At 45.2% G+C, this 11,372-nt stretch overlaps 1 protein-coding gene across 1 annotated transcript in view; it reads right to left on the bottom strand.

Moving 5' to 3' along the window:
• Positions 1–621: 621 nt before the first annotated feature.
• Positions 622–11,372, bottom strand: part of Agl (amylo-alpha-1, 6-glucosidase, 4-alpha-glucanotransferase) — a gene marked incomplete at its 5' end in the record, with an annotated part of 62,298 nt that continues 51,547 nt past the window's right edge. Inside the window, 5 exon segments of the mRNA XM_013516512.1 lie at positions 622–818; positions 7,767–7,900; positions 8,008–8,095; positions 9,293–9,390; positions 10,704–10,915. Of these exon segments, the coding sequence (XP_013371966.1) occupies positions 701–818; positions 7,767–7,900; positions 8,008–8,095; positions 9,293–9,390; positions 10,704–10,915 (650 nt within the window). The 3' untranslated portion in view covers positions 622–700.

Genomic DNA, 11,372 nt, shown 5'->3' with positions numbered 1-11,372 from the left:
TCCCACATATTTTATAAGATTATTAGCACAAATAAGTTATGTTAAATATACTGGTGGCATTAAAAACACATTAATCTATCAGAGAACAAAATAAAAGCACGTTTTAAAAGTCTGTACTCCACTTACGAGCGTGCACTCTCGGTGGACACGCCCTCGTTCTGTGTAATGAAATGTGCACCGAGAGGCCGTGCAAGGTGCTAAGAACACGCAGGGAGGGGTGGGAACCGCGGGGCGCTGTGTGCGCTGACCCCGACGCGGAGGTCCCGGCCCGTCCTCCGTGTTCTTTCGCTCACATGCCAGCTGAGGACTACACAGTTTTTCTCTTTCTAACTCGGGTTGCCACACATTTGAAGAACACTCACTAAAAAGAAAACCTTCCATTGATGATGGTAGCTTTCCTTCTGATTTAAATTGTCAGCTGTCTGCACATTAAAGAGAAACGGGGCTGGGGTACCGCTCAGCGGGACCGCACCTGCCTCGCGTGCACGCGGCCCTGGGCTTGCGCCACAGCACTACAACAGATACGAACAAAGAGAAAAAAACCCGATGCTTCTATAACCTTACTTAGTTGGGCATCGGTATTACATGAATGCAATTTCTGAAATGACTCCAGCTGGTGCGTATAAAGCATTTACACTGTATTATCACTTGTATTCCATACTATAAATGGTTGCATACATATTAAATATCCATGAAGCAACTACAAATCATAAAGTGTCTCAAGAACAGTAGCAATTGACCAGGCTTGCGTCTCACAGCTGAAAGGACAGTATTGGCCGTTTTCATTGGTCAGTTCTGGAAGACCTTTCCAATGAGATCTGAAAAAAGGAAAAAGGAGGACATTTTATAAGACACAGTCTAATGCATACTGATAAAAGAGGGCAAGGCTGGTGATTTCTGTCACGTAGTAAAGAAAGCAAAGTTAAAGCAATATACTCAAGACGTACACATAAATAAAGAATTTAAATGGAGGAGTTATTCTTTGATATTTTGTATTTGAGATTTAAGACTTTAAAATACAAAAAAAATCCCCTTATGCATTAAAACAAAGAAAAAATTCATGCTAAGAAATATACGGATAAATATCCTCTCAGACATAATTTATTCTTTCAGATTAAGTTTGTAAGACTCAAACTATAATTACGTGTGATCTCCATACAGTATGAAACTCAAAGAATAAACACTAAGAATTGTAACTAGGAAAAGTGTCAACTTCTCACTCTACTGAACAATAACAAACTTATCTGTTGCGTACTTATGCTCTAACACTCAGTATTTAGACACCCCTCGTTTAACGACCGTCATGGCCTCGTGAACAGATCACGAACGAGCTGGGTGCTCAGTGAGGAGCTGAAAACTACGTGAATACTCAGAACGGCGAAATGGGCGAAGGAAACTCCGGCTTGACTCTGCTGTCACGCGCGCACCCCCTCCACGCAGTGCTGCAACGGGTACCGGAACGTAACCCTACAGTACTGTAGGGTACAGCACCATCAGCAAACTACCGTACTATATGAACAAGTGTGCTGTACAAAAAGAGACACTCAGGTTCTGAAAACAGGATGTACAGGAATGTACAAAAAAGGCTGTAACTCCGAAACGTCATTAAACAGGTAGGCCTTTTAAAAAGGAATAGATGTGCTGGGGATGTAGCTCAGCCGCACAGCGCCTGCCCGGCAAGCGTGAGGTCCGGAGTTTGATTCCCCATACGAAAAAAAAAAAAAAGAAAGAAATCAATTAACCAAGGACTGTATGCACCGTTCTCTCATTTAATGCTTGCGAAATAGGTACTCTTGGAGCTCACACCAAGGGTGAGGGTGGTCCAGATGGGAATCTACGAAGTGTGGGGTGTGCAGGCCCACAGCGGGAAGGTCACTGACATCTTAGGGCACTCCATCAAGGGCTGTCGGAGCCAGAGCACACATAAACAGGCTGAGAGCATAGGCATGGAAAAATACACGTTGTGCTAAAAAGTACTGAAAAAAATAAGTTTGGAATAGCCAAATTAATAATCATACAAAGTACATCAAGAAGCAGAGACAGCGATGATAAAGAAGGTTATTTCATAATGATAAAGAGATTAATTCATCAAGAGAATATAATGATCCCAAATGTTTGTGTACCCTGTCAGGGATAGTGGCATACGCCTGTAATCCCAGCACTTGGGAGGCTGAGACAAGAGGATTGCTGTGAATTTAAGGCCAGTCTGGGCTACACAGTGAGAACCTGTCTCAGAAAAAATGAAAAACAAAACAAAACAAAAACAACATCTAGGCTGGGCGTGGTGGCACACGCCTGTAATTCCAGCACTCGGGAGGCGAGGCAGGAGGATCTTTGTGAGTTCGAGACCAGCCTGGGCTACAAAGTGAGCTCAAGGCCAGCCTGAACTGCACAGTGAGACTCTGTCTGAAAAAGACAAAAAAACTCCCAACATCTAAATGCTTATGTATCTAGTAATACTGCTTCAACATACATGAAGAAAAAACTCACACAACTGCAGGGAGAAATAGACAATTATAGTAGGAGAGTTCAGTACCCTGCCAGTACAGTAATTCATAGACAGGTAGACAGAAAACACGAAGGAATTTGAGTATCACAGTGAGCCAATCTGACTTGACTCTTCTAGAGAACATTCACCCTAAGGGTCACAGAACACGCATTCTTTCCAGCTGCAAACAGGTGAGTGACTGACACAGAACATATGCTGCGCTGTAAAACACCAACAAGCTTAGAAGAATCAGAATCGCAAAAAATATGTTCCTTGAACACAGGAGAATTAAATTTGAAAGCAAAAATGGTGAGGAACAACTCTGGAAAATTCCTAAATGTTTAAAAAGGAAACAATGCCTGTCTATGTAAGCTACGGGTCAAGGGGGAACCAAAGGAGAAAACAGAAAACTTCAAAGGAATGAAATGTACGCCCAGCACAGCAGGACCCTCGGAGCACCGGTACTCGGGTACTGGACGGGAGCTTACAGCAGGTAAGCACTGCACCACAAAAGAAGGAAGGTCTGCGCTCAGAGCAATTTCTACCTTAAGAAGACAAAGAGCAACTTAACCTACGTAAGTATAAGACAGGGAATAATAAGGAATAGAGTAGAAATAAAACAAGAAGAGCAACAGAGAAGTGTCAATGAAGCAAGTAACTGTTCCTTTAATTAGATTAAAAAACTGATAAAATTTTAATCATATAAGTCACGAAAAAAGAAAGAAAATGAAATGTAGTATTAGGAATGAGAATCCACTGATAATTAAAAAAGTAGTACTTCACTTTAGATAAAACCATTTCTTGAATTGTGACAAGCATTTTTGACCTATCCTCATTTAATCCCCCCTGCCCCCCGTACCAGGAACCGAACTCACGACCTCGCGCTTGCCAGGCAGGCGCTGCGCTGTGCCGCTGAGTTAAATCCCTAGCCCCTGTCCTTGTTTAACCTTGTCAGCAATTCATGAGACTAACCTGTTCTCACTTCACAAAGTCCTTCTAGAGAGTCAGGTGGCTTGCTCAAAGCCATACGCACAGCAGGCAGCGCGGACAGAGTCTGAGGCCCGCCCTGGACCTGAAGCTCACACCTGAGGCACCATGTCCTGCACACGGCTACCGCAGGCTGTGGCAGGAAGTGAATGGAGGGTAGTTCTGCGGGAACTAAGGGATTTGGCATTCCTTCTGAAGACAATGGGGGGTTTCTGAATGTTCTGTAGCTGTACTTCAGTATAATTAATCTGGCTCGGAGGCTGCTCCAGAGATCATTAAGCACAAAGTAGGAAGCGGCAACAGAAGGAAGAAGGTGCTCTGTGAGCGAGAGGACAGAGGCAGAGGAGTCTCAGCCGCTCCTGAGGAGGCTCTAAGCAGCAGCGAGGACAGACCCCAAGCGCCAGGGTACGCGCGCTCGGAGAACGTGAACGCGGAGGTACGGCGACGAAGCTACGAAGAAAAGCGTGTGTGGCAGTGCCGGCAAAGTGCCTCTTGGGGGAGGCGCCCCGGGCAGGCCGCAGCTGTGAGGCCAGAATTATCGGAGTAAGTGCAGACACGACAGCCGCGAAGTGCGCAGGCCGGAGAGGCTCAGAAAATTAAGAAGAGAAAAGCTGGCTCTCAGGGAACGCGTGTGCTTCGACGCTAAGAACAGCAGAGACAGTAAGGAGGAGCCAGGAGTGTGAGGGTCCGAGGACAGCCTGGGGTTCTGACCCCTTGGATTTTATTGGAAGCTCCACCAGATGACCTGCCACCTGATTCTGCACCAATTACTTCACCTTTCAGCTTCATTTATAAAATGGAATAATTAATGATAGCTCATATCTGAGTTACCTTGTCCATGTTATATGTATTAATCCTCAAAACAACCACATCTCAGCCATCATACAGATGAGAAAACTGAGGTTTACAGAAGTGACTTCCCCACTGCTATTAAGTGGAGAAGTGTATAATAATAATAGTGAAGAAGATGGTGATCATGATGATAGCAGCAGCAATTTTACAGTTGTTTGGGTTTAATGGGTCACGTTACATTCATACATTTATAGCAATGCCTAGGACACAGGTAACTGCTTAATAAATATTACTTGTTAGCTGGGCATGGTGGCGCATGCCTGTAATCCCAGCACTCGGGAGGCTGAGGCAGGAGGATCATTGAGAGTTCAAGACCAGCCTGGGCTACAAAGTGAGCTCAAGGCCAGCCTGAACTGCATAGCGAAACCCTGTCTCAAGAGGTCCAAAAAAAAAAAAATTACTTATTATTACATGTAGCACTAAACAAGTGAAACCTTATGCTAGCTTTTTTTTTCTTTCTTTGTTTTTTGTGGGTACTGGAAATCGAACTCAGGACCTTGTGCTTGCCAGGCAGGCGCTGTGCCGCTGAGCTGTATAAAAGAGAGAAGCAACTGTCTTAAATCACTTTCCTGTTGCTCGGACACAACACCCAGCACCTGCAGTTTAAAACGGGGCAGGCTTTGTCTGGCTCATGGTCCACAGAAGTCTCAGGTGATCCCAAGGCCGAGGGAGCACAGAGAAGGGCCCCTGGAGGACAGAGGCTCACAGCCGGGGTAGGGATCCAGAGTGACGGAAGGACGGGGGTGAGACGCCCTGCAGGTCCTGCCCCTGCCGTAGGCAGCTGCGTTAGATAGGAATATTACAGGCAGTCAGACAGGGCCAGGCCCTCGAAGGACCCAACAGGAAAGGTACTATCTGCTGTGGGCCAGACCTCAAGACAAAGGACTCAACAAATGCACCCACACACCTCCCTGGGGATGGACCTCAGGGACTGATACTCTAAATAGGCAGCGATCACCCTGAAGAGTCCCTGACCCAGCCCCTTACAGCTGTATCCATGCCCGCTTGCTACCTGACTCGCTTCCCCATTTGATCCCAGTTTGATCAATTTTACCTGAACAATTCTCACTGGCTGACCATAGTTTTGTCCACTTTCCCCTACCTTGGACCCGCCTCACCTCGTGGTTTTGCTCTATAAAAGTCCCTGGAAAAGACAGAGTCGGGGCAACGCACTCGGGCCCCTCTTCTGTCCCTCTTTCCGACAGCTTTTTTCCCTCAATAAATACATTCTGCTCTCAACCTCCGTTGTTCCTAAAATTCATCCTTCGATTTTAGAGAACACGAACTCATCCCAGATACCGTTCAGGTTGGGAGTTTTTATTTTCCTGTATCACCCCCCATGACCCTCCTCTTCCGGCCGACCCTGTGTCCTGCAGCCCCCTCTACCCCAGTCCACCTGGAGGAGCCCCACCTCGGAGCTCAACTAGAACACAACAGCGACGACGTCAGAGACCAGGGCCAGGTCGGAGAGAACCGAAGGGAAGTCACGGGACCGGAGCAAGAAGCACCCCTGCTGGGCGGCTCTTCCAGAGCGGCGGGGGCAAGAACCGGAACGCAGGAGGTAAAGCAGACTAAGCGGGTGGTCAAAGCGTAGAAGGAATGACAAGGTGATTCCCATAGGACTGTGTTCTGAGAAGAGACAGGACGAAGCTTGAGTTACTGTAGGAGATTTTATTTTAGAATGGGCCAAAAAGTCTCTTTGTAGCTTCAGTGGGAAAGACCAAGTGGAATACAAAGAAAGGAAATGACTGCAGCGAGGTCACGAACAGGTCAGAGGTGGTCTGATCACAGGTAAAAGCGGTGTGACCCCTGAAACGCCGAATACTCTTACTTTTCACAGACAAAAGGAACAGGAGAAGTAAATGCAAATAATGAGAAACACCGTATGACGCGGAACGGAACACAGAACGTCCACATCACAGACGCACACACAGCCTGCAGCGGGGTAGAGGCCTGAAGCGTGGGCTTCGGTGGCGACTTTAATGAAAACGAACTCTGACGCAACATTCACGGGCACAGAAGCCCCCTGTGCTCTTGCAGAAAAGGGCATGCAATTCATGCTGCTTCTGCGCAACTGTTCGGCGTCGTAAGATGTAGATATATAGTTTCAGATAATTTGGAATTTGAGAAATTAAGCTAGATTCTGGCCGAATGGCTACCCTTAGGAAAACATCGAACTCCGACGCTGTTTATCTGCCGGTAATCTGCGGCGGCTGATACACTGCGTCAGCTTGAGACACTGGGGTTCACTAAGGGCCTGAGCAGGGCCGGGGTCCTCACTCTCTGAACACCCTGAGCCTGCGCAAGAGGAGGGCACGGAGACGGAGTGAGCGCTTCACCCGCCCCGGGGCCAGGAGCCTGCTTACTTGTTCTCCCCATTTCTCACTCCTGTCCCTTTTGCTGTCTTCCACCACCAGGAACCACTGCCCCTCAGCCACGCAACCCTGCCGCGGAGCCAGCTGATTACGGACTGCAACCTCCACAAACAGAGAGCTAAATAAACCTTTCCTTCCTTGACTGTGGGTGTCAGGTATTTTGTCTCCGCAACGAGAGAAGAGTAACTAAGACATAATTAGGACAGAGGAAGTGAGAAACAGTTTCTGAGATAATAGTCAAAAGACCAGTTTTGAACTATAATAAAAGCATTTCTGAAGATTATTATTTTTGCAGCACTCAAGAGTGAGGCTATGGTCTTCATACCGAGCTGTACCTCTAGCCTCTTTTTTTTTTTTTTTTTTAAAAAAAAGTCTTGCTGAGTTGCCCAAGTTAGGTTTGAACTTGTATGTACGTATGTATGTATATATGTATGCATTTACTTATTGATTGATTGATTGATTGATTGTCTTTTTGAGACAGGGTCTCGCTGTGCAGCTCAGGCTGGCCTTGAGTTCACTTTGCAGCCAGGCTGGCCTCGAACTTGCAATGATCCTCCTGCCCCAGCCTCTGGAGTGCTGGGATTACAGGCATGAGCCACCACGCCCGGCAGGTCTGAACTAGTGACCCTCCTGCCTCAGCCTTCCAGAGTGCTGAGATTAAACATGTGAGCCTGGTTTAAAATTCGTTCTTTAACTTATCTTTAAATTAATTAACTTGAAAGGCCCAGGCTGAATAGTTTTAGCAAAATTTTGTATTGATTCTATGCTAACCATATCTCAAAATAACAGCTAAATTTTGAAAATCTAAGACTAGTTTACATAGACTTCTACAATATCAAATCCTTATGTATTTTTATGTATTTCATCCTGAGATGAAATACAACTTTAATGAAGGGGAAGGCAAGGTGAAAATTACATGACAGAACGTAGGTTAAGGACTGAATGTTTCCTATTTTACTGGGATTCTAGAGCTTTCAGAAATGAATTCTGTGGAAACTTTGCTAACCTAATACTATAAACTGACCCAACACTAGTTATGAAAATTACATGCTATCACAACTTACCTCTCAAGATGAACATAATGTCGGGAAAGAACGTTTTTAACCAAAAACACAGTCTTTGCAGTAGTCTCTGGACCCATCAACTTGGAAAAATATAACTTTGCACGAAGAAAATATCCAACAGGCCACAGCCACTCCTTAAAAAGATCATTTAAAAGTAAAGAAAGGAAAAAAAGAGCCGTGAATCTAAAATTACAGTACTTAAAAAAAATTTAAACTGAAAAATCAGACATAAAATTCTTACAGGTCCTTGATGATAGTTGAAACCTCTAGCAAGATTGTAGTTGTCATTGTCTAAGGCGTTGTCGTAAATTCCACAGTAAACCATGTCACTGCAAAATGATTAGAATTTAGTTAAAGGGAAGGTCGGATGCCTTATACAAAGCAGTAGAAAAATTTCAATAGCAAAGGCAAGAGAAGTGATCAAATCATTTTGTCCTCCAAGCTATAAAAACCCCACATTAGTGCCCTAGCCAACCTTGAGTCGCACACAGCGGGTTTAGTGGGCTTTAATACTGTGCTTAGGGATGATGATGAGGGTGAGGATGATTTTTGTCTTTTTGAGACAGAGTCTCACTGTGCAGTTCATGCTGGCCTTGAGCTCACTTTGTAGGCCAGGCTGGCCTCGAACTCGCAGCAATCCTCCTGCCTCAGCCTCCCGAGTGCTGGGATTACAGGCACCACCACGCCCAGCAAGGGATGATTATTATAAAAGAGTATAAAATATTCCGACATCTTGCCTTTGAGGAGTTAGTGTCACACTAAATATTGCTTGGTTTAAAGTCAACTAAGTCTCTGATCTCTGTATAATAATTTAAACACCCACACACATTTTTTTTGTTTGTTTTCTGCGACAAGGTCTTGCTATGTAGTCCAGGCTCGCCTCAAATACACTACATAGCCCAGGCTAGCTTTAAACTCACAGTGATCCCTCTGCCTCTGAGATTACAGGCATGCACCACCATGACTGGCCCAATTGTTTATTGTTTTTAGAGTCAGAAAAAAGCACTAGAAAATATTTGGCACAGACTAGTTCTATTATTTATTTTATTTTTTGAGGCAGGGTCTCACTAGGTAGTACAGTCTGGCCTTGAACTCGCTTACGCAACCCAGGCTGGCCTTGAACTCACAGTGATCCTCCTGCCTCAGCCTCCCCAATGCTGGGATTATAGGCGTGTGCCATCACGCCTGGCAGGACATACTAGTTTTATAAAGTTAAAGATCTGAGGGCAAGTCATTTGGGAAGCCCCTGTCTCTCAGGGGCTATGCCTATTTCCCATTCCTACTCCCCCATTTCTACTCCCCATTCCTTTTCTCCAATAAATTTTCACACTCTTAAAACAAACAAACAAACTTGACTACCGAATACAGGCCCACCAGAGGCAAGTGGAACACTGATGCTTACTGAAGATACAGATGTCTGAATGCAACAAAAGGGATGCGATTTGTAATAAAACATTAATGGCCAATGTCAATGAACTCTGAGTAAACATAACATCAATAATATCTTACACGATGTTCCAACTTACTCTGGATCTAAGGTTTTCATGCCTAGCGGACCCAGCAATTTTTTTTCTGCAATCTCCAAAGCTTTCCATGCTTTTCCTGCAGTAAAGAGCTCAGGAGCCTAATAAATGTCAAAAACAAATATACCAACTTTTTAAAGCCATGGAAGAATTAATTCCCATCCACATAAATTCATCACAAACTTGGAAAAGGATGAAAATGATCTGAAAAAAATACAGCATGGGCCAGAACTTGAGAGCAGTGCCTGACGAAACCTGAGCCTGCCAGGCTGCGTGGAGGCGCTGTCTGTGGCTGAGCGCGTGTCCCGGAGTTTCTCCTCCTCACGCCACTCAAAGAGCACGCACAGACCCCAACAGCCGCCACCACCGTAGTAAAGGTAGAACTCGCTTAAGGCATTTCATCCCCTCTTCAGAGGGTTTCTAAGCATCTCCTGTAAGTGTATCTGAGCCTGGTTTTTTTGCTTTTATGCTGTTAGGGTCATAATAAAATCCTGCAGAAGAACTCGTACTTCCGTAGCATGGCTAGTCACTGACAGGGAAGGCGAGGAGCTGGCACCAACTTCAACGTGACCGAGGTCTGCACTACGTTTAACGGTCACGTGAAATAAAATGTGCAGAGAGCCAAAGCTACTTTCATGCGCCTTTGTGCTTTCCATCACACTATGATTTATAGTACCGTACTCAGTACTTTTAGGGGTGCTTGGGATCAATCCCAGGGCACTGTAACGTGCCAGGCAAGCAAGCGCTGCACACTGAGCTCTCCTCCCGTGTGTTCAGGAATCTTTTAGCTGTGGACACAGCTGGACAAGCATGGACTGATACAATTACTTCTTTGTCTTACTGCTTCCACAGATTACTGCTAGGCTAAGTGCAGAATTCCTGGCTAAATGAACTCATTAGAGCAATGCAACGAAGAACACACAAGCGGACTTCAGCTGCGCAGGAAGCTCCCCAGCTTAGAGCTCTCCCGTGTCTAGAGGCTCCGGCCATCGAAGCACAGGGTCGGGGACACGGACGCTCAGCTCCCTGGCAGCTGGGTGGTGGCCACCTGCAGCAGTCAGACCTCGCACACGCAGCCTAAAGCGTTCAGCCCAGCACCTGTACGAACGTCACTTTCTACCTAAGTGGTAACGTGGAAAACACTGGGAAGCACTTCATTAGTCACCATTTCTAATCTTGATACAGAACGTTACAGGTTAAAGGTAACACGCACACCTTATTAATTAGACAGGACTACATTAAACTAGTATATAACACGTCTTTTACAGTTAAGTGAGTTTGAAAACAAGCAGGTAATGAAAAACTAAGTACGTCCCATCACAAACTTTATGGCAGGCTAGAACTGTACCACCGAACCACCAACGCCGTGCACACACCACAAACTCTACGAGCTTCGAAAGTTCAGGTCACTCACCACGACCATTGCGATGGTGAAGTTGGGCCTGAGCTGGTAGTCACACCAGGGACTCGAAGCGCCGTAACTGTCTTTGTAGATGCCCCGTTTGTGGACAAGATTCGGATGCTTCTCATTAGGGTCTGAAGGGTCTTCTGAAACGTGAAACAGCTTTTCAAAGCTGTCTTGTATCTTCCTGTTCCACTCATCGTAGGAGAAGGCCACCACCTTTCCTGAGGAGTGACGCAAGAGGGCCGCTTAGACGTTCGAGGCAATGCAACACCCAGCTACGTCAAAGTCGTATTCAGTTCACTTATTTTCATCTTCCAGGAGTAAATACATTTCCTACTTTCTGAAAATGTGACTAGTCTGAATTGGGATTGCTCTAAACGAAAAATATTCACTGGATTTTGAAGACTTAGTCCCTCCCGAACGGAATGTAAAATGAATTAGGAATAACTTTATATTGCTTAATATGTTTAACAATATTTTGTGTTGTTAATAAATACTGACTTAAATAAAATATAATTAATTTCACCTGTTTCCTTTTACTTTGTTCAAATGTAGCGACTGTAAAATTTTATTTTTAAAAATTATTTATTTATTTAGTCATTTTGAGACAGGGTCTCACTATGCAGTTCAGGCTGGCCTTGAGCTCACTTTGTAGCCCAGGCTAGTCTTGAACTCACA

The sequence above is a fragment of the Chinchilla lanigera genome, unplaced genomic scaffold, assembly GCF_000276665.1.
Source record: "Chinchilla lanigera isolate Chin_1 unplaced genomic scaffold, ChiLan1.0 scaffold00034, whole genome shotgun sequence".
Lineage (NCBI taxonomy): Eukaryota > Metazoa > Chordata > Mammalia > Rodentia > Chinchillidae > Chinchilla > Chinchilla lanigera.
This window is presented reverse-complemented; position numbering and strand designations above follow the sequence as displayed.